The 24,480-nt window shown below is 37.4% G+C and overlaps 1 protein-coding gene across 3 annotated transcripts in view; it reads right to left on the bottom strand.

Annotated features, from left to right (window-relative positions):
• PCCA (propionyl-CoA carboxylase subunit alpha) overlaps positions 1-24,480 on the bottom strand; it is a 355,051-nt gene that overhangs the window by 136,516 nt on the left and 194,055 nt on the right. For all 3 annotated transcript variants that reach the window (XR_004346661.1, XM_032611119.1, XM_032611120.1), the window contains 2 exons: positions 23,878-23,988; positions 17,455-17,563 (listed from right to left, as the gene is read on the bottom strand). Coding sequence is in view for 2 of the 3 variants with exons in the window: in XM_032611119.1 (XP_032467010.1) it covers positions 17,455-17,563; positions 23,878-23,988 (220 nt within the window). In the remaining variant the exon portion in view is untranslated. The remainder of the gene's footprint in view (positions 1-17,454; positions 17,564-23,877; positions 23,989-24,480) is intronic.

Here is a 24,480-nt window from a genome sequence, read left to right as displayed (position 1 = left end):
GAGATCTTCTTTTTTAATATGTGTTTACAGCTCTAAGTTTCCCCTCTAACCACTGCATTAGATGCATCCCATAAGTTTTTTTTTTTTTTTTTTTTTTTTGGTGGTACACGGGCCTCTCACTGTTGTGGCCTCTCCTGTTGCGGAGCACAAGCTCCGGATGCGCAGGCTCAGCAGCCATGGCTCACGGACCCAGCCGCGCCGCGGCATGTGGGACTTCCTGGACCGGGGCATGAACCCATGTCCCCTGCATCAGAAGGCGGACTCTCAACCACTGCGCCACCAGGGAAGCCCCTCCCATAAGTTTTTGAATGTTCTTGTCTTGTTTTAATTCATTTCAAAGTATTTTATAATTTCTTTGTGATTTCTTCTTCATCCTATTAGTTATTTAGGAGTGAGTTATTTAATTTCCACAAATTTGTGAATTTCCAAAATTTCCTTTTTTGTTGATTTCTAATTTCATTCAACTGTGGTTGGAGAACATCTGTAAGATTTCAATCTCATTGAATTTATCAAGGCTTGTTCTATGGCCTAGCATATGACATGGTTTATCTTGGAAAATGTTACCCATGCACTTGAGAAGTTGCATGTTCTCCAGTTGAATGTCCTGTTCTAAATGGATAACTATTAGATCTATTTGGTTTACAGTGTTGTACATGTCTTCTACTTCCTTGTTCATCGTATCTAGTTGTTCTATCCATTACTGAAAGTGGGGTATTAAAATCTCCAACTATTATTGTTGAATCGTTAATTTCTCCTTTCAGTTGTCTCAGTTTTGCTTCATATATTTGGGGATTGCGTTGTTGGGTAACATATACGCTCAAACTCGTTATAGCTTTCTCAAGGATTGATTGTTTTATCATTATAAAATATGTCTCCAGTAACAATTTTTATCTTAAAATTATGTTGACTGATACTAGTATTATTAATAATAATTATACTAGTATTACAAACATAGTATGTCTGATAACTCTCTCCTTTTACCTTCAGCCTACTGTGTCTTTGAGTCAAAGTATATCTATTGATGAAAGCATATAATTTGATCTTTTTTTTTTAACGTCCTTATTGGAGTATAATTGCTTTACAGTGGTGTGTTAGTTTCTGCTTTATAACAAAGTGAATCAGCTATTGATCTTGTTTTTTATCCCCTATACCAATATCTGCCCTTGACTGGAGTGCTTATTCTATTTATTGATACGTTAAATATACTTCCTCATTAAGCAGGATTTATTTTTTGCTTTTACATTTACTTTTTGCTTTCTATCTCATATCTTTTGTGTTCTTCTATTCCTACATCACTGCCTTCTTTTGTTTAAATAGATATTTCCTAGTGTGCCAATTTAATTCCCTTGATGGTTCATATACTATTTTCAAAAGCTATTTTCTTAGTGGTTACCTTAGGGATTACAATTAGCACCTTATATTTAGCCACCATAGTTTAGATTAATGCTAACCTAATTGCAAAAGGATATAGAAAATTTGCTCTGATATAGCTTTGTTTTCCCTACCGTTTGTCTTCCTGTTGCCACACAATTTATATCTGTACATATTGTGCGCCTATCAACTTAGAATTATAATTACTGCATTATGCAGTTGTCTTTTAAATCAGACAGAAAACAAAAAGATTACAAAGTAAAAATACATTTATATTGTCTTTTATATTTACTGATGTAGTAATCTTTAACCAGTGCTTTTTTTTTTTTTTTTGGAGGGTTTTCTTTTTGTTTTTAATGACTAACCTTGCTTTTTGTCACTTGGTAACCAGTGCTCTTTTTAATCCACATGTATTTAACAGTTTCTGTTTAATGTCCTTCCATTTCACCCTGAAGAACTTCCTCTCATATTTCTTGTTGGATAGGTCTGCTAGCATTGGATTCTCTTGGGCTTTGTTCAGAATGTCTTGATGTCTCCTTCATGTTTAAAAGACAGTTTTGCTGGATATGGCGTTCTTTATTGACATTCCTTTTTTTTTTTTTAATTCTTCAGCACTTTATATATACCATCCCATTCTCTTCTGGACAACCTGGTGATGTCCAGAAGAGAATGCAAGCTCTTAACCTTATTGAGGATCCCATTTACATGATGAGCCATTTTTCTCATGCTGCTTTTAACATTCTTTTTGGGTTTTGACAGTTTGACTATGCTGTGTGTAGTGTAGATATCTTTGAGCTTATTAAGCTTCGTTTTTGGTTTTTTTTTTTTTTTGCAGTACGCAGGCCTCTCACTGTTGTGGCCTCTCCCGTTGCGGAGTACAGGCTCCGGATGCGCAGGCTCAGCAACCATGGCTCATGGACCCAGCCGCTCCGTGGCATGTGGGATCTTCCCGGACCAGGGCACGAACCTGTGTCCCCTGCATCAGCAGGCGGACTCTCAACCACTGCGCCACCAGGGAAGCCCTAAGCTTCTTGATTGTGCAGATTAATGTTTTACATCAAATTTGGGATGTTTTCAGTCACTCTTTTTTTTTTTTTTTTTAATAATTCTACGGCATTTCTATTTATTGACTGATTGATTGATTGCCTGTGTTGGGTCTTTGTTTCTGTGCGAGGGCTTTCTCTAGGTGCGGCGAGCGGGGGCCACTCTTCATCGCGGTGCGCGGGCCTCTCACTGTCACGGCCTCTCTTGTTGCGGAGCACAGGCTCCAGACGCGCCGGCTCAGCAGTTGTGGCTCACGGGCCTAGTTGCTCTGCGGCATGTGGGATCTTCCCAGACCAGTAACCCATGTCCCCTGCACTGGCCGGCAGACTCTCAACCACTGCACCACCAGGGAAGCCTGCAGTCACGCTTTCCTTAAATATTCTTTCTGCTCCTTTATCTTTCTTCTCTTCTGCTTCTGGGACTCTCAGCATGTGTGTTGGTATATCTGATGGTGCCCTAAGGATCTCTGAGGCTCTGCTCAGTTTTCTTTCTGTTCCTCACACTGGATAATCTCAATTGATATGTCTTCAAATTTGCTGATTGCTTCTTCTGCTGCTCAAATCTACTGTTGAGTTCCTCAGTGCATTTTTTCATTGTGGGCACTGTACTTTCATCACTAGAATTTTTATTTGCTTTTTAAAAAAAAATAATTTCTATCTTTTACTGATATTTTCTATTTAGTGAGATATGATTGCCCTACTTTCCCTTAATTCTTCATATCGGATTTCCTTCAGTCCTTTCAACATTTTTTTTTTTTTTGCGGTATGCGGGCCTCTAACTGTTGTGGCCTCTCCCGTTGTGGAGCACAGGCTGCGGACACGCAGGCTCAGTGGCCATGGCTCATGGGCCTAGCTGCTCCGTGGCATGTGGGATATTCCCGGACCGGGGCACGAACCCATGTCCCCTCCATCAGCAGGCAGACTCTCAACCACTGCGCCACCAGGGAAGCCCCTTTCAATATATTTTTAACAGGTTATTAAAGATCACTGTATAATAAGTACAACATTTGGGTCCCTCTCAGGCAGCTTCTATTGACTTTTATCGTGTGAATGGGCCATACTTGCATGTTTCTTTTTTTTTTTTTTTTTTTTTTGCGGTACGTGGGCCTCTCACTGCTGCAGCCTCTCCTGTCGCAGAGCACAGGCTCCGGAAGCACAGGCTCAGCGGCCATGGCTCACGGGCCCAGCCGCTCCGCGGCACTTGGGATCCTCCCGGACCGGGGCATGAACCCACGTCCCCTGCATCGGCAGGCGGACTCTCAAACACTGCACCACCAGGGAAGCCCTGCATGTTTCTTTACATGTCTTGTAATTTTTTTTTATTGAAAATGGGTCATTTAGATAATGTGCCACACCTGCAAATGATATTCTTGTCCCCTCACCAGGACAATCTGGACTTTTCCTCTAGCCATCTTCACAGTTGATAATTATCTCTTTAATGTCTACATATCTCACTCTATTTTAAGCTTCCTAAAGGGCAGAAACTGTTTTATTATTACTCTAAGCCCAAGCATCTTATCACAAGGAGTACTATTTGTTATCTTTGGAACAATTTAATAACTCTAATTCTAAAGGTAGAAAGTTATCATTATAATACATATTCAGGAAATTACTCTAATGACAGAAAGTGACCTTTGTAAAGTAGATGATCAGGATATTGTTCATTTAAACCAATGTTATCTAGATTCAGGGCTGTTAGTTACACATGAACATTCAAGGTATGAAATTAGTCTGACACGCTGTGAGAAAATAGAAATCCCAATGAGCACTAAATCATAAACAACTTTTTAAAAAAGTAAACTAAAAAAGTGGTTTAAAAGAAAAAAAAAGGGAGCTTAATTCAGAGTTTATCCTACAGATTAATGTGAAAACTTCAGTGATTGTAATAATGGAATATAAGGATACTTAAATAGCTACTATGCTAACATTTTTAAAAAATAACAATGTTTTCAAACAACATGGGTTACTAGTCTCTGCCTTTCCTTTTCTTACGCATTTCTTTATATTTCTCAGAATATTCCAAATTTCATAAAATTTATTCACAGAACAAATTTTACTGAAACTATTATTTGGGATAAAGATGAAAAGGTAGCTCTGTAAGTAGAAATTCAAATCTATTCAAATCAAAGAATCAAGATGTAAACACAATGCATTTTCAATATATAATACACACGCAGAAAAAAACATTTTACTGAAAAATCATGTAATGTCTTTAAGAGATATATTTCTCCATTTGCACCAATTCCATTACTCTTGCATTTTCACCCAACTCAAAATCTCTCTAAACCACCTTTAAAGCTTTTTTTGAAACAAGGCTGAACATAAATACAAATATTCCTCCATTACCTATAGCAAATTGCCTTACACAGATCAGCTCATTTGGATTTTTAATAATAATTTTTGAATTATGTAAATTAATCATTTGACATTTTACTATGAATGCAGTGATAGTGTTGATTTCATTTCAATTCCAAAATCAAGGATTTCATTATCCTATAAAACATATCCAGAGTTCAAAGTATTTAAGGGGGGTTAAACAAAATGCAAACATTTAATGCAATATTAAGCATGTGAAATAAAAACTTGATGGCCTAAAGAAAGCATGCTATGCTGTTACCCTGGTGACAGGTTAAAAAAGGGATTGTGAACTGAATAGCTGTATGATATGAAATTAAAATGTTTCACATTGAACAATCCAAAATGAATTGGGAAAGGTTAGAGTAGAGGAGAGAGAAATCAATTCTCCAATGGCAATGGGTGAATGGGAAAGAAGTATGAATAGGATTTGCCAGTGGGGTGCAACAGCTGCCAAATATCCTGCAGCCAAAGAATTACAATAATACTGATGAAGTGTGCAAGAGCTTTTGGAATCATTGCAGGGAACAGAGTAATTCTCCTTCAATAATGAGGCTATTCAGTCTTCCATTCAGCTCTTATAGAATTAAAAAAAAAGAAAGAAAGAAAGAAAAATATTTTAAAATGTAATATTTAGCAAAAAGTGTATAAATATGACATCCACTTAATCAATATTTTGCGCTTAGTCTCAGGTTTCTAAATCGTCCAAGACACAATCATATTAAGTAACTGAAAATATCACAACAGATATATTAAAAAGTAAGGCTAGCGTAAAGGATGATGATTGAATTGACATTTTCTCCCCTCTTGGCGCTTTTAGGGGACTTATTTGCTTAAATGAAAGTAGATATTTCCAGAAGCATATTATAGCTATGTATGTTCGTGAGCATACACCAAAAGTATTGTTGTTAATTATATACTTAGTTATCAGAACATCAATTTCATTGTCATAATGAAGTAGATTATCTGAGAACATAAATGAAACAAGTATGATATATAAGTTGTCATTTGTTGTCACAGATGGTATAAATGTGTTAATAATTTGATATGTCCTTTTAAATTCAGAAATACTTAAGTAAAAGAATCAATATGCACTGGCCACAGTACTTGCTCTTCCTTGGGAATTACTTTCACATGGCTATTTTTTTTTTCTGTTTCTTTCCCCAGTTATATTTCATTGATTATTATCATATTTCAAAACCTTAAACTTTTATCATCTAACTGAAAACTTAATAATGGGTGAATGAATTATAAATCTAAAACCAGGAAACATTCTTTTTTAACAGCAGGGAAAAAAAAAACACACACACACAGATAATTGCATCTGTCAGGTAAAAATCAGTAAAAAATTGATTCTCCATTTTATCAGGAAGCCAGATGAGGAAAGAAAACACCATACAAATGTAGACACAATGACTGCAATTCAAGTGACTGTACTTTCCCATTATGCTACTGTGACTAAAAGAGTTAAACTGATGGCAGGCTACGTAGCTAGTCAAGATACTAGATAAGATATATGTTCTACTCAGTAGGAGCTCAAAGTGGTGGTTGTACACTGACTCCATACATCCAAAGTAATCCTCCACAAAACTGAACGCTACATTTTTAAAAACCTTTCAGGGCTTCCCTGGTGGCGCAGTGGCTGGGCATCCGCCTGCCGATGCAGGGGACACGGGTTCGTGCCCTGGTCCGGGAGGACCCCACATTCCGTGGAGCGGCTGGGCCCGTGAGCCATGGCCACTGAGCCTGCGCGTCTGGAGCCTGTGCTCCGCAACGGGAGAGGCCACAACAGTGAGAGGCCCACGTACCGCGGAAAAAAAAAAAAAAAAAAAACAACCTTTCAGACTGAAGGCTTTCATCAGTATTATCACAAGCCATAGTGAAGGTGTTCCATTTCCTAAGTTTTTAACTTCTGCTCAAATATCAAGAGAGAAAATAGAGGGTTTAAGTAGAAACCAGAAAGTAAAAGGGTCAGCCTCATGCAATCCAATTAGGATCAGAGCTGAAAAAGATTTCAGGAGGACTCATCCAATCCAACACTGCCATTTCTCAGAGGAGGAAATTGAAGTCAAAATTTGAAGAATCTTGCACAAAGACTTCACCACCTTGATACTTAGTAGTGGTGCTGGGACCAGAATCCTGACTCCTGACACTTTACTCGGTGCTGGTTCCACTGCACCACACCAAATACTGTGACATTTCAGTGCCAGATGAAGGAGCCAAAAGAACCAAAGATGATACAATTTTCCTAGCCTGAATGACTGAATAGAAGGACTGCCATAAATAGAAGAAGCTACACAGAATTCTGTGTACACATCTACAGTGTTGAATAGACGTGGGGTGCACCATCGCACTCTGCACTGCCAGGGACCACCAATATCACATAGCCTAATGCAAATTAATTCGCAGATTTATCAATCCTATATGAGCAAGATTTTCCATTGTATGTTAAATTTTTTAAACTACTAATGTTGCAGTCCTGGAAAACCACTCATTCAAAAACCAATACAGAGGGCTTCCCTGGTGGCGCAGTGGTTGAGAGTCTGCCTGCCAAGGCAGGGGACACAGGTTCATGCCCTGGTCTGGGAGGATCCCACGTGCCACGGAGCAGCTGGGCCCGTGAGCTATAAATACTGAGCTCTGCGCGTCTGGAGCCTGTGCTCCGCAGCAAGAGAGGCCGCGACAGTGAGAGGCCCGCGCACCGCGATGAAGAGTGGCCCCCGCTTGCCACAACTAGAGAAAGCCCTCACACAGAAACGAAGACCCAACACAGCCAAAAATAAATAAATGAATAAATAAATTTATTAAAAAAAAAAAAAAAAAAAAAAAAACCAATACAGAGAAATGTGGACAACATAACAGTATGTAAAAAGAAAAAAAAGAGACACTCTTTCAAAGAGAATGGTCCATTTTCTGTAAAATCTAAATAATACATTAACTACATGTACATAAATATAGAAACCCTAAGAGTTGCCAGTACTTGCAGTCTCCAATTTCTCTCTTCCCATGTTTTCTTGAACCCTCATCAATTCAACTTTAACGACCACGTCCCACTCAACATTCCTGAAAACTGCTTGTCAAGGTCTCCTATGACCCCCACATTGAGAAATTCAATGGTCAATAGTCATTCTCATATGTGACATATTTCAGTTGAACACTCTTTTCTTCTCTTGGTTCTCTGAACTCCACCTCCGACTACTTTTCTATCTATCTCCTCTGCCGTTCCTTCTCAGTCTCCTTTGCTGGATCTGCCTGATCTTCCTGACTTGTTAATGTGGGGTATCCCAGGGCAGGCCCAGGACCTCTGCTCCCAACTGGTCTCCCAGCTTCCACTGTTACCCCTTTTGAGGCATGTACAGCAATGCAGGCACAATGATCTTGTTATTACATATGTCACATCAAGCTCTGCTTTGCTTAAGACCCTGCAAGGGCTCCCCATTCCTAGAAGACCACCTATCACAACTCCATCTCTACTACTCTATGGCTTCCTCCCTCCTCTCAAATTGCATTTGCCTCCTTGCCATTTCTCAAACAAACAGGCCAACATACTTGACCTCAGGTGCTTTTTACATTAGCTGTCTCCTCTGATTAGAAGGTCCTTCCTCCAGATATTCACATGACTCACTCCTTTCCTCCTTCAGGTCTTTGCTCTAATGTGAATCTTCCCATCCTGCTAATCCAACCTGCCATCCACTTCCCTGCAATCCAAATTTAAAAACTACAACTAGGCCACCATCCACCCCAGGATGTTCTATATCCCTTCCCTGTTTTGTTTTTCACCAAAGTATTTATCATCATTTGATGTATTGCTACATCTGTTTTGTCTGTCTACCTTCTACTTAAATGTAAGCTCTATGGGGGCAGGATTTTTTTTTAATCATTTTGTTCCCTGCTTAATTCTCTAAATTTTCTAACTCAATTCTTATAATGATCAATAGGTAATTTTAAAAGACGTGATTACATTTAATATCTGTATCTGACTTCCTTATTCAGTAAGGAATGGAAGGCTACATCTTTAATGTAAGAAGAAAGATTTCAAACTAATAGCTAATGTACCCATTGATGTTGAAACACTCAAGGCATTCAAGTTACTCAGGAATAAAACGAGTATACATCATTGCCACTACCCTCGAAATAGAATCTTTGTCATCAGAGATTTTAGAAAAAGATAATTAGGGAGGGACAACTAAAAGTTAATGAGCATCATGCTAAGTATTTAATATCTCATTTGACACTGACAAACACTCTTTCTTTAAGAACTGCTATTATCTCCACATTACAGGTGAGGAAACTAAGTCCAAGAGAGGCAAAATAATTTATCCTAAAATAGTAGCTAGGGATCAGCAAAACCAGGGAGAAATCCAAGTCTCTGGAACAAAAGCCTGTGCCCTTAAACATGAAACTATACTGGTAGTTCTAGCCAGTAGAACACAACAAGAAAAATAAATACTGGGCTGACCAAAAAGTTCGCTCAGGTTTTTCCATAAGCTCTTATGGAAAAACCCGAACAAACTTTTTCGCCAACCCAATATTACATCCCATACAAAGGAAGGCAGGGAGTTATTATTAGAAAACGTAGTGGTCACTTTAGTTGATTCCTCAACATCTATTTCACACCAGAAAATTAGTCCGAGACAAACACGACAATCCAATTCCCTTTGCAGTGACTGGTTTAGGAATGGGATGAGTTCTTTCTGGTCAATGAGAACTGAGAAGTAGCTGGTTGGGTAACACTTGGGAGAGATTTCCTCACTTCTTAGGGACAGACACAATATGGATTTGACTCCTAAAACGTCTACAGCTATCCTGCTATCACAGCCTTCTGACAAAGCACAGAAGCAAGCAAGGCTAAGGAGCTACAGAGAAGCAACATTAGCAGATGCACTTCCTGAGCCTTGTCCTTTCCGTTCTCTGAGCCTCCTGTTCAACAAAGATGTGTCGGTTTGAATAAGGGCTTCTGTTACTTGTACCCAACAGCACCCCAAGTGATTGAGGAGGTTTTATGATTGCCCTTTTTGAAATCAAGTAAAAAGTTATTACAATGGCAGAGGTGGACCTGAACCAGAGTAAAGTAAGAGGAGGGTCAAAGATCAGAAAGGTGAATCCTGACCAGTGAACAACATTTGGATCTAAGGAAAACAGGCATTTTGACCAAAACTAAATGAAAGATTACTGAAAGAAACTAAATTTTTTTCTTTACTAGATTTTCCTCCAATCATTAGCAGTTAGTGAAACAAATTATTATACCAAACCACAATGCCAACAAAATAATTTTAGCTTCAAATAACATGAAGCAATTGTTTAACACAACTTTTAATGATTCATTTCTGTCAATAAAAGTGTTTAGGAAAAGAATGATTACAAAGAAAAATAACTCCATGCTAAGACAGTATGTATTTATGTAAAAACTTAATTCACTTCATTTACAAAGAAAAATTGTTATTGTTTCTGACATTAACTGTTCTCTTCTTCTAAAATACACTATCTTTTTACTATCCAAATACTATGGGTACATATTATTAAAGTTTTTTCCAAGTCATAAATGATGAAAGCGTAAAACCCATGGAGAAATTGGGAAAATAAGACCAGCAGCCAAAGCAAGCAGCACAAAGGAAGTGCTGCCGGCTCCTGGGTTTGGAGGCAGAAGAGTACGTGAGCACACCCATGACACAGCAACATGCAGCCACACCCGGAGGCCGACTTTGGACTCCATTCCCCAGGCAACAGTGAAAACACGACTGTGAAGCCAAAATGTGAAGAGCCAACCACTTTACACCAGCTCTGGTGTCAGGGACCTCTTCAGCAAATAAGCAGAAATAGCTTCGGTTCACTTTTGCCTAAACAAGATTACACTTTGTCCAAAAAGACCAGTATATTTTGTTAAACGTTATAGGTCTCTGGTGGTAGCAACTTTACGGTAAACTGGTCTACCAGATAATAAGTTCAATAGAAAATAAGTGTACCAAAAATAAAATAATTGTTTGTTATATAGGTAATACGTGCACAATTATCTACATAACTGAACTTTTCGCCCACATATTTTATGAATCTAACTTCTTTCCAAGTTCTAAAAGGTAATGAATTCAACAGTAATATAAGAGGAGGAGGATTCTAGGAAGATGACAGAATAGGAAGCACCAAGAATCTCTCTCCCCACCTAGACAACAGTCACACTGGCAGAATCTGTCTGATATAACTCTTGTGGAACCTTCAGAAGAAGGCTTGGGGGTAACTGTGTTAAATTGTGGTCAACTTCAGCTTTAGCATAGCAGCAGCTCCCCATCCCCCACTCCCAGCCTCCTGGGTGCAACTGTGGGTGTGTTCACTGGAGCAGCCTGCACACAGCTTGTGGAAGCCAGGGTGGGCAGAACAGAACCCTGTCCTCCAAATACTAAGGATCTGTGCTCCGACTGCTAACTGCTGCTTCTGATCACAGAGGTGCAGACAGAAAGGCAGGCAGCCAGCTACTGCACCTCCCTCATTGTTGCAAGCACCTCCCCCTCTGACTGGAGTGATTTCCAGGAGATTTAAGGGTCTAGCGCTTCCCTAACCACCCCCCCACCTTCATTTCCCCCACCCCCTTTCAGGAGCTAGGCCTTAAAGGCTAAGACATCCAAAAATAACTGCATATACAAGGAAAATTGGAAAGTGACTGCACATGCCCAGGGAAAGTCTAGGAAAAGACCAGAGAACACCTTAAGTTTACACCTCAGGCTGATCATTGGCACAGAGGCAGCCTACGATAATCAGAAAAACAAAAATGATAAACAAAGACAATAACATAAACCACTAAACCCTGAGGAAGGAGGAGAATCTGATTTCCAAAGTTACCACATCATTGGATTGAAATGTCCAGTGTTCAACCAAAAAATCGGAAGTCATACAAATAAACAAGAAAGTATGGCCTACTCAAAGGAAAAAAAAAAAAATCAACGGAACATATCCCTGAAAAAGACCTAATGGCAGATATATCAGACAAAGACTTTAAAACAACTATCTTAAAGATGCTAAAAGAACTAAAGGAAGATGTGGAGAAAGTCAAGAAAACAATGTGTAAACAAAATAAAAATATCAATAAAAAGACAGAAAACCTAAAAAGAAATGAAATTCTGGAGCTGAAAAGCACAATAATTGAAATGAAAAACTCACTAGAGTAATTCAAAGGCAGATCTGACCAGACAGAAGGAAAAAATCAGTCAACATGAAGACAGGACAACAGAATTGTCAAGTCTGAAGAACAGAAAGAAAAAAGATCAAAGTAAAGTGAACAGAGCCTAAGGGTCCTGTGGGGATACCATCAAGTAGACCAACGTATACATCGTGAAAGTCCCAGAAGGAGAAAGAGAAAGAGGCAAAGAGGATATCTGAAGAAATAACAACCAAAAACTTCCCAAATTTGATGATAGACATGAACATAAACATTCAAAAAGCTCAACAAACTCCAGATAAGATGAACACAAAGACCCACACCAAGACACACAGTCAAACCTTCAAAAGCTGAAGACAGAATCTTGAAAGAGAGGAACGAATTTTCAAGTACAAATAAGATTATCAGCAGATTTCTCATCAGAAACTCTGCAGGCCAGAGGCAGTGGGATGATATATTCAAAGTGCTAAAAGAAAAAAACCCATCAACCAAGAATCCTAAATCCAGCAAAAACGTCCTTCAAAAGTGAGGCAGAAGTTAACACCTTCCCAGATAAACAAAAGCTGAAGGAGTTTGTGACAACTAGACCTGCCCTACAAAAACTGCTAAAGGAAGTCCAGCAGGGTGGAACGAAAGGACACTAGACAGTACTAAGAAACCACATGAAGAAATAAGTATCTCAGTAAAGACAAATACATGGACAATCATAAAAGCTAGTATTATTGTAACAATAGCTTGTAACTCCACTTTTTGTTCTCTATATGATTTAAGGGTCTAATGCATTTTAAAAATTATTAAAGTGAAAGCTAGTGTCATCTTAACTTTGTTTTGTTTTCTAAATAATTTAAGAGACTAATGCATTTAAAATAATTATTGGTTTATAGTTTTGGACATAGACTGTATAAAGGTGTAATTTTGTAATGTCAACACCTGCACCCAGGCAATCGCTGATCTTTTTTCTGTCTTTTATACTTCCATCCTTCCTAGAAATTACAAATAAATGAAACTACATTATATAGTTTTCTCTAACTGGTTTCTTCCTCTTAGCATGATTTTCTTTTTAGGTTTATGCATGTAGATGCACGTATCAGTACTGCATTTCTTTTTATTGCTAAACAGTATTCCGTTGTATGGATATACCACATTTATTTTTCTACTCACCATTTGATGTACATTATTCTCCCGGGTGTGTGGTGGTGTACCACTGTGATTTTAGTTTGTATTTTTCTAATGATTAATGATGTTAAACATCTTTTCATGGACTTATTTGCCATTCATATAACTTCTTTGTAAAAGAGTCTACGCCAAATCTTCTATTTTTTTTAAATTCGGTTGTTTGGCTCATTTTTTAATTCTAAGAATTATTTATACATTATAGATTCAAGTCCTTTATTGGACATGTATCTCTGAATACGTTCTGCCATTTGTTATACTGTTTTATAATATTCTTGATGGTGTTTTTAAGAGCAGTTATTTTGCATATATTTTAAATGCACTATAATAGAAATTTTAAATGTGTTTTCAAAGAGTAGTGAATAAAGAGAAGAAATAGTCACAACATAATATGAAATTTTAAAAAGTAAAATTCAAACGACATTTCCAGTATGACTCTAATTATGTAGGGTATATACTACAAGTATGGATATGTATAAACATACACACATATACACTTGGAATGGAATATATTAAAATATTAAAAGTGGTTATTGCGGGATTACAGGAAATTTTTATTCTTTTATTTATTTACTTTTTCTTCTTTTATTTTTTAAAACTTCTTCAAATTCTTACCAATGTTAAGTCAGCACTCTCTGAAAATAACTAGAATACACTGCTTAAAGATCAAACCAGTTCATCATTAGCTATACTCAGGACTTCTGAAATAGTCAAGATCCAAGTAACACCTGAAGGTAAAGGAATAAAGATATGAATATTGTATTTACCAAAAAAATAATAAAAATATTATTCATACAAGGTATGATTCTGGCTTTAAAGCAAAAGCTTAGATCTCTCCTACACACACATCACTCCAAAACAGCACAGTCCAACAAAGCTTGACAGAAATACTACAGCAATGATGGAAAGGTTCTTTCTGTTACCTGATACAGTAGCCACTGACCACGGTACAGTAGTGGCTGTGGAGCACGGCAAGTGTGGGCAGTGAGTATACTGACACTGACATTGAAATGTGACTGAGAAACTGAGATTTTAATTTAATTTTAATTCAAATAGGCACACATGGCTAGTGGCTTCCACACTGGGGAGCACGACTTTAGGGGGAAAACAAACAAACCAACCAGATTCCTGGCTCTACTGACCATTTTCCTCCTCCTTCTATTCATTCAGTAATTTACAGAAATTCAATATCCTCTCATCTCTCCCTAGACAGTCACCAAATTAACTTCAAAAAAAGATCATACATTAAGCTTTTTGTACTTTCCCTTGAGGATAAGAACAAATGAAAAGTACTGGTTACTTGGGATTTGTCCCAAGTTCACAAGAATGGTTCAACATATGCAAATCAATCAATGTGATACACCACATAAAATAAAGACAAAAAACACGTAATCATCTCAATAGATACAGAAAAAGCATTTGACAAAATTCAACATCCATTCATGATAAAAACTTACCAAAATGGGTATAGATGGAACATATCTCAACATAATAAAAGCTATTTATGACAAACCCACAGCCAATATACTACTCAATGGTGAAAAGCTTAAGGCCTTCCCACTAAAATCTGGAATAAGACAAGGATGCCCACTCTCGCCTCTTCTATTCAACATAGAATCTGAAGTCCTAGCCACAGCAATCAGACAAGAAAAAGAAATAGAACGTATCCAAATTGGAAGGAGAAAGGTAAAACTGTCATTATATGCAGATGACATGATACTATTATATATATAGAAAACCCTAAAGACGCCACACAAAAACTACTAGAACTGATAAACGAATTCAGCAAGGAAGCAGGATACAAGATTAACATACAGAAATTGGTTGCATTTCTTTACACTAACAGTGAAATATCAGAAAGGGAATGTAAAAACAACAGTATCTTTTAAAAATCACACTCCCCAAAATAAAATGCTTAGGAATAAACCTGACCAAGGAGGTGAAAGACTTATACACTGAGAACTATAGAACATTAATAAAGTAAACTGAAGATGAATCAAAGAAATGGAAAGATATCCCAGGACCCTGAATTGGAAGAATATCATTAAAATGGCCATACTACCCAAAGCAATCTACAGATTTAATGGGATCCCTATCAAATTACTCATGATATTTTTCACAGAACTAGAACAAATAATCCTAAAATTTATATGGAACCATAAAAGACCCAGAGAATTGCCACAGCAATCCTGAAGAAAAAGAACAAAGCAGGAGGCATAACCCCCCCCAGACTTCAGACACTACAACAAAAGCTACAGTAATCAAAATGGTGTGGTATTGGCACAAAAACAGACACATGGATCAATAGAACAGAATAGAGAGCCCAGAAATAAACCCACACACCTACAGCCAATTAATCTTTGACAAAGAAGGCAAGAATATACAATGGAAAAAAGAAGATCCTTCAGCCAGTGGTGTCGGGAAAGTTGGACAGCCGGATGTCAATCAATGAAGTTAGAACACACCCTCACACCATACACAAAAATAAACTCAAAATGGCTTAAGGACTTAAACATAAGACATGACACCACAAAACTCCTAGAAGAGATCACAGGCCAAACATTCTCTGACATAAATCATAGCAATGTTTTCTTAGGTCAGTCTCCTAAGGCAACAGAAATAAAAAATGGGACCTAATCAAACTTACAAGCTTTTGCACAGCAAGGGAAACCATAACAAAACGAAAAGACAACCTACAGAATGGGAGGAGATGTTTGCAAACTATGCGACCGACAAGGGCTTAATTTCCAAAATATACAAACAGCTCATACAGCTCAACAACAACAACAACAACAAAGACAGCCCAATCAAAAAATGAGCAGAAGACCTAAATAGACATTTCTCCAAAGAAGAAACACAGATGGCCAATAAGCACAGAAAAAGATGTTCAATGTCACTAATTATTAAAGAACTGCAAATCAAAACTACAATGAGGTACCACCTCACACCAGTCAGAATGGCCATCATTAAAAAGTCTACAAATAACAAATAATGGAGAGGGTGTGGAGAAAAGGGAACCCTCCTACACTGTTGGTGGGAATGTAAGTTGGTGCAGCGGTTATGGAAAACAGTATGAAGGTTCCACAGAAAACTAACAACAGAATTACCATACGATCCAGCAATCTCACTCCTGGGCATATATCCAGACAAAACTCTTATTCAAAAAGATACATGCTCCCTCCCTATATTCATAGCAGCACTATTCACAATAGCCAAGACATGGAAACAAGCTAAATGTCCATTGACAGATGAATGGATAGATGCAGATTTGCAGCAACTTGGATGCAACTAGAGATTATCATACTAAGTGAAGTAAATTAGAAAAAGAAAAATACCATACGATATCACTTATATGTGGAATTTAAAATATGACACAAATGAACCTACTTATGAAACAGAAGCAGACTCATAAACATAAAGAACAGACCTGGTTGCCAAGGGGGAGGGGGCTGGAGAGGGATGGAGTGGAAGGTTGTGGTGAGCAGGCGTAAGCTTTAATATACAGGATGGATAAACAACAAGGTCCTACTCTATAACACAGGGAACTGTATTCAATATCCTATGATGGAGAAGAACATTTAAAAAAAGAATGTATACATATGTATAACTAAATCACTTTGCGGTACCGCAGAAATTATCACAACATTGTACATCAACTATACTCCAATCAAAATTTTTAAAAAGAGAAGTTCCGGTTACTCAGATTTTCTGAGTAAAACTACATTAGCCACGAATATATAGCCTGAGACCAATTTAGTTTTCCTTCTACCTAATTCTTCGGGAGTAACTTGAGTTTCTGATCTGTGCTCTTCAGAGCTGCTCAGTCACCTGCCATCTTTTTTCTAATCTTTATTCTTCCTCTTGAGGAAAAGTAAAAAGAAAGGAAAAGGACTTGACGTAACACAATTTTATCAACTGCCTCTCTAGCAAGTAATGGACTATACTTGCTAAGTAGGATTACTCTAGCAAGTGCACAGACATTCATAATAAATAATTCTGTCACTCAGAAGCATGAATGTCACAATGATTTTTTTTACTTGCCTGGGTATAAAGCATGTTTTCCCTTTTGCTTAGGTTATTAGGAAGCTAAAAGGTACACTTAGGGCTCACACATAACTAGCTCAATCTGTTGTTAATTCTTTCTTATAGCTTATAAACAAGTTTCTTATATACATATTTTTAACTGTTCAGGTTACTTCCTAAAGTTTAGTACTACAACACTTCTCAAAACATTTTTCCAGTAAGAAAACAAAAGTAATAAATACAAATTACTTGAACAGATTTCCTATAAGGTTTCAGAGTACTTTCTCCAATAATGTCCAAATTTTTCTGCTCATTTATTCTGTTTTAAATGATCTCACATACCTTGAATTTTCATCTTCTTGAAAATGATGTGCTCTTAATTGGGATGCCACAAACAAGGATGAAGCTATTGCCAATAACTGGTTTCTCTCATTCTCTGTTAACTGGTGTCCTGAGGGAAATCAATCAATCAGTCAATCAATCACACACATAATGCTAACATCTATGCTTCTATATTACAGAGTTATTAGTCATTCAAACAAGTATTTTATCAAGCATCTCTTATGGAGCTAGTGTTGTACCAGACACTGGGCTGTGCAAGATGGTTCAAATACCCCTGCTCACTGGAAGTTTATAGTCCAATTTGGGAAAGAAGATATTAAACAGATGCACAGAACAAAACAATTGCAAATAAGAAAACTACTCCCAGAGATCTCTGGGAAAAACTTAGGGCTCCTCATATCTGCTTCTCCTTATCACTCCCCACCCCAAATTTTACTTCTAAGGAGAGAGAGGATAAAATGAGGAAAAGGAGTGTTGCTGGTCAAGGACAGTGGCTGGGCCATGTTTTCTAATGTGAAGGACTAAAAGAAAATAATAAATACGTGATCCTCTTGCCTCTATACCTACAGTCAGGGTTTGAATCCTAGTCAATCAACCAAACAACCAATCGATTTCTCTCTCCCTCTTTAATTCACTCTTCTTACCATAATACAGCTGGACCTGGGGGCAGTGGTCTAGCCTGACAAACCCGGGGAAGACTCCCTGGTCTGGCTGAGTGTGGTGCAGCGGGGAAATCTGCTCTATGTGCATAATAATTCCTCAAGAAGTGTGTGAATCAAGGCAGAACTGGATACTCCAGGGTGTGCCAGCTAACACATCCCCTTGAGTGCTCTGTAATCTCACCACAACTTCTAACACTATTTATTTACTACCATGCTATATACAGATAATAGAGTTTATTAGATGGTACAGTATAGGCAATTTGAGTGCTGGATCATCAGCACTAAGATGTTACTTGTACAATTCAAAAAAGAAAAAACGATCAGGTAGTTATTTAAGTTTATTGGAAAGAAATGAAGTAATTTCAACACTTAAAAAATTATTCAAAACAGAAATAAGACTAAAAATATTCACAACTAGAATATAAAGACTTTCCAGATCGGCAGCACATTTTTCTACGGAGAGGTGTTCCATGAAAATGAAAGGTGCAGTGTTTCATGACACTAAAGGGTTAGGAAAGCCCCAATGACCCAGGGTTAGGAAAGTCCCAGTGACCCATTCTTCGAGACAAACCTAGGAGCACCATAAAATATAACACCAATGTGGGACATCTCGTTGGTCTGGGAATTCAGTAACAGAACCCTCAGTGGCCTAATAAACCACATTCCCACAGGCTTTGAAAAGTTCCTAATCATCCCCAACACTGAAGCAGTGATGGAAACATTCCATACGCTTCCATAATAAACTACCCTACGTGAGGATTACAGAAATTTGGTCTCGGTCTTCTCAAAAACATACCATCTACACAAGAGCTGTTCTCAAAGTATGGCCTGGGGATTACTGGGAGTCCCCAAGAGCCCCTTGTGAACCTAACTGGAATTATATAATTCTTCAGTAGTTTCCTCAAAAAGTATTTTCTTCAGTAATTTCCCTTTTCGAGGAAATCTCTTTTCACATTGACACATGAGGGATATCTTAGTTGGGTATAGTACTCTTGGAACAAGTTCTTTCCTATGGAACAGATACTCAGTTTAAGGTTTTCTAATCTCCAATTTATAGAGTCTGAAGATGATTTCATTCTACATTCTTTGCATATAACTTTTTTCTTTCTAGAAGCTGTAAAAAGTTTTTTGTTCTTGATAAGCCTAGAATAGTTACTCTTTTTCATTAATCCTGTCTGAAACTCAGTGAGTCTTTCCAACAACATCTCAAGTCTTTCTTAAGAACAGTGAAAAAAAAAACATCTCCCTTATTATTTCTTTTAAAATTAACCTTTCCTTGTCGATTTTATTTCATGAAACCCTTACTATTTACACGTACAATCTCTTGGCACTTCTCCCTACATCTCTCATCATTTCGCACATTTCATTCTCTCTACCTTTCTGCTACATATTTTGAGATACTTCTTCCATGTATTTTTTTGGATCACTGTAATTTTGTTCTTAGCAGTCCTTTCACTTTGCTGAAATGTTTCATTTCTAAAACTCACAGTTTTTTGTACTCCTGTAATACCTTTAAGTGTTCTCACAATTCTTCAGTCAGCGCAGTCATCTCCCTCCCATATCTGCAGGTCTAAAACTGAATACTTGCTGTCTTCAGGGATTCTTCTAGGTCTCCCTCCCTAGATAGGTAATCTTCTTCCTTTGTATGCAAATGACTCTGTTTGCTCCCAAAAGTCAGGTCAAAGTATAGGTGGGGGTTTGCTGGTAAATGTTTAATAACCAACTGGGATGTGAAGGAAGAAGTGCGGTAGTGTGCAGCATTTGCCAATTTCCTTACTGTAAGTACTTTCTCCAAGGCTGATTTCAAACCACCAACATCACATCAAAAATGGATTAGGAAGAGATACACACAGTGGCTCTCCTGAGGCAGTAATGACAGCCCCTGCACCTACGGAAGAGAGTCCTTGGACAGGTGTTTCAATAGTCTACACCACCTCGTCCTTGAAGCCATCCTTGATTCCCCAAATTGCAACTAGTTTCTTTTTTCTCCGCTTCAAGACACTTTGCTTGTATTTTCACCTTAGCACTTCTCTTATTCTGTCCTGTAGTGTAGTTAGTTCTTTACCTGTTTATTTCCCTAATGATATAACCACTTTAAGGACAGGGAAAATATATTATTTCTCTTTGATTTTCTTCTAGAGTCTACACCAATTATTTGTTGAATGATTTTAAAGACTGAATTTTTAAAGGTAACACTTCAGTCACATATTTACCACTTTTAAAGGTACAGAAATACTTGACTAAATTCAAAGGGAAAAAATAAAGAGAAGTGTAATTAATAGTAGACTTCTTGTGCTAAATCAAAGTTGTCTAAACATTCCACAACGAAGAGAAAGATAATTCTAATGATTTCTTTTGATGGGGCTGGTGGTTCAAGTGTAGCAAGGCAGCAAAGAAATAAGTCCAAAATGTCCATTCTAGGCTATCTGAAATTATACTTCTTAAAATATCTTCTTCTTCAATTTTCCCTTTATTTCAAAATCAAAATATCTACTTCTCCATTTTCCATTTATTTTTCAGAATCAAAGGAAAATACCTTTTCAACATCAGCATCTAATAAGTTGACGTGAAGAACAAATTCTTGTGTATTCTATTTTTAAAATTTAGACACAATCATTTCAAGGTTCAGTCTAAGAGACTTTAGTAACACTGCCCTAGTCTACAAATAAACTTGGGATAATATACATATATAATAAAAAAATTTAATGCAGTCATAAAAACAGGCACTTGCCTATGAATAGTGTCTAGGATAGCTGGACAGATGGGAAGCAGATGGGTAATCCCAAAGGGGCAAAATGACTCAGCCTCAAACATATGGATAAGATCCTGGATTAACTTCAGTTGCCACTTCCTGCTGTCTCTTTCAGGCACATATATCAAACAATCAAAGATGATACAGTTTAATATATCTAAGACATGCTCTGGGGAAAAATCAGGAAGGAGAAATACAGTAATCTTTAGAAGAAGAACAAGAGGTAGTAGCAATTCAGAGAAGAAAGAACTGACATGAAAATAATATGAAGGAATAAAATAAGCAGTAGACATTAAGAAAGGCAAATATAGGTGTGTACTTTTAAATTGTCATATCGTACATATTGTACAGACAATATGACACATACAGCATACTCTGAAAACTTCTGTGGTTTATGAATTTGAATCCTAGCACAACTGAATGAGTACTGAAACAGAAGTTGAAACCACTAAGTTAAACACTAAGTTTAATTTCTGGCTTTATTATATTACTGGTCACTTAGCCTTATCAGTCTTTCTGGGCTTTGGTTTCCTCACATGTAAAATGACGGGTGAGACTAAAAATTGCTAAAGGCCTTCTAACAACTTATAACAATTTAAAAATTGTTATGCATAAGAAACAGAATTATGGTGTCTGTGCTGATAACTGCCTGCCAAAAAAAGAAATGTAATATTTAAGTTTATTACAGCAAACTGCAATATTCAGTTCTAAGAAAATTTCTGAGTTCTCTTGAGAATTTGGAACATTTTCAATTGCTGCTAAATGTATAGCACATACTACCCAACTCCAATTAGAAATTTTAAAAGCTCCATTTTCTTTTCCATGGTAATGGGATATAATACCAAATATGCATAAACACATGTATAAATGTGTGTATGTATATATAAATACCCATGCACACATACAATACGTGTGTTCTAAAGGTTCCCTTAAGTTTTTTGTTTTGTTTTGCGGTACGCGGGCCTCTCACTGTTGTGGCCTCTCCCGTTGCAGAGCAAGGCTCCGGACGCGCAGGCTCAGAGGCCATGGCTCACGGGCCCAGCCGCTCCGCGGCACGTGGAATCTTCCCAGACTGGGGCACGAACCCGTGTCCCCTGCATCGGCAGGCAGACTCTCAACCACTGTGCCACCAGGGAAGCCCTCCCTTAAGTTTTGACCTGTTCTCTCCTTCTGCCTACTGTTTCACGTAAGCCAGGCAAACACAAAAGCACATGGAAATCTGAGTCCATTTCACAACCGACAATAACTTTTTTTTTTTTTTTTTTTTTTTTTTTTTTTTTTTGCATTACGCGGGCCTCTCACTGTTGTGGCCTCTCCCGTTGCGGAGCACAGGCTCTGGACGCGCAGGCTCAGTGGCCATGGCTCATGGGCCCAGCCGCTCCGCGGCATGTGGGATCTTCCCAGACCGGGGCACGAACCTGTGTCCCCTGCATCGGCAGGTGGACTCTGAACCACTGCGCCACCAGGGAAGCCCCCCGACAATAACTTTTAATTAAAACTTTGGAAAGGACAAGAAGCCAAAATGTTAGGATCAAAATAAAACCAATTTGTAATCTGGACACGTGTACAGTTAAGTAAAAATAATCAAGGTAATACCTTCTCACCCATACTATGAACAAGGTTCTTTTCCCTTACTGAAAACCATTGAATTGTACACTTTTAATTGTATGGTATGTGAATCATATCTCAGTAAAGCCATGATAAAAATAAAAAGAATCATCTAAATCAAAAAAAATAAAAAAGATTCTTTTCCTTAATTCAACAAATATTTTATTTAATGTCTGTTTTAGTTGCTAGTGAAACAATAAAAAGCAATAACATTTAGTGGTTCCTGGCTTCATGCAACCAACAGATATTAATGAAATAATCACACAAGAACAAAAGTGCAATCATGTTAAGGTTGTCATTTATATTTTTAAAAAATTCAAAAATTCAGGAAAAAGAACCTGATGATTCATTAGTCTCTGTTTTAAGTTCCGAAATAAAACACATTCTTTATTTTTCTTGGTACTAATGATAAAGCCCTGTAACACTAAAGTTGTGAAAGAACAATCAAATCAGTAATCTCGTTATTCTTATGAAAACTCTGTATTATAAATTCTGATGTAATAAGTTGCTTTGTAAATGTATTCATCGAAGCTGACCTGAATCTATATACAGCTCCCAAAATGAAGGAGTCGTTTTATATACTAAAACATTTTAAGTGGACATAAAGAACACTTGAAATTTGTGAGAGAAGACCTAATCTGCATATGTCCCCAAGCTCATTAGAACTATATGTAGAGGGCTTCCCTGGTGGTGCAGTGGTTGAGAGTCTGCCTGACGATGCAGGGGACACAGGTTCGTGTCCCGGTCCGGGAAGATCCTGCATGCCGCGGAACGGCTGGGCCCATGGGCCATGGCCGCTGAGCCTGCGCGTAACATTTCTGGTAAGTCTCACGTTAAGTCCTGTCAGTGTCTTAACACCATGTTAACCACATTTTCAATGCACACTCAAGGGTTTTCTCTGAGCAATTTTTCTACTACCTGGAAACACTCACTGATAACTTTGCAGTGCTAAGTTTCACAGTCCACTCATTACTTTATTCAAAACTCATTTTTCAGAATAAAGCCATCATCTTCTTAGACATCTCCATTTTCATTAATAGGAATAGCACCTAGTAGTCTGAAATTTTCCATGCTAATTTTCATAAAGATACACTTTTAATATTAAAGAGTCCCTGTATATACTCCTATCAGCGAGGAATACAAACATGTATTGACTTTCAGAAACACAACATTCCACATACTAGTTGAATTTCTCACTCAACAAAATTACAGATTATTACACATTCATGAGTCACTCATGAATACTCAAAATCATGAATGTCTATAGTCTAGGATACTCTAAGTATATCAATAAATCAAGTACAATATAGGCCCAAGGCCCTAATTTCAGAATAAAGTATACACTGTAATAAAGTATAAAAAATAACTTTAATACACTAAAATACTTCAATATATACAAACCTTTAAAGCCATCAGGATACACATCAGAAAGAAATTTAGTGTTGATGTCTCCTTTTACAAAGCGTGAGTTGATTATCACCTCTCGAAGTAATGCAATATTATGTGTAACACCTAAAAATAAAATGATAACAGGCTGAATTAAAAACAATGAGTCTGTTAAAAATCTAATTCCTATTATCTGGAGAAATTTATCATCAGTGTCCTATGGCCTAGCAAAAAACCATGCAAGATTACTCACCTCCTTGATTTCAACTGACAACAAAAAATGTCTGAACTTGAGGCAGCAATAAAACTCTGAATGCAAATTTAAGAAATTCAGTGGGAAAATCAATGTATTTTCAATAAATGTTAGAACTACTAGATACACATTTGGGAAAAACAGAAAGTGAACCTCAACCCTAATTCACAGCATACATAAAAATTGACTCAAATTGGGTCACAAAACTAAAACTATAAGACTTATAGAAGGAAATCAGGAGAAAAATCTGTTACCCTGAGGTAGGGAACAGATTCTTAGATAGTACACAAAACCCATGAACCATAAAAAGAATATCAACAAATTATACTCCATCAAAATTTAAAAGTCTGCTCTTCAAAGGATGT

The sequence above is a fragment of the Phocoena sinus genome, chromosome 18 (genome assembly GCF_008692025.1).
Source record: "Phocoena sinus isolate mPhoSin1 chromosome 18, mPhoSin1.pri, whole genome shotgun sequence".
NCBI lineage: Eukaryota > Metazoa > Chordata > Mammalia > Artiodactyla > Phocoenidae > Phocoena > Phocoena sinus.
Note: the sequence above shows the minus strand (reverse complement) of the source record. Positions and strands in the feature narration are given on the sequence as shown.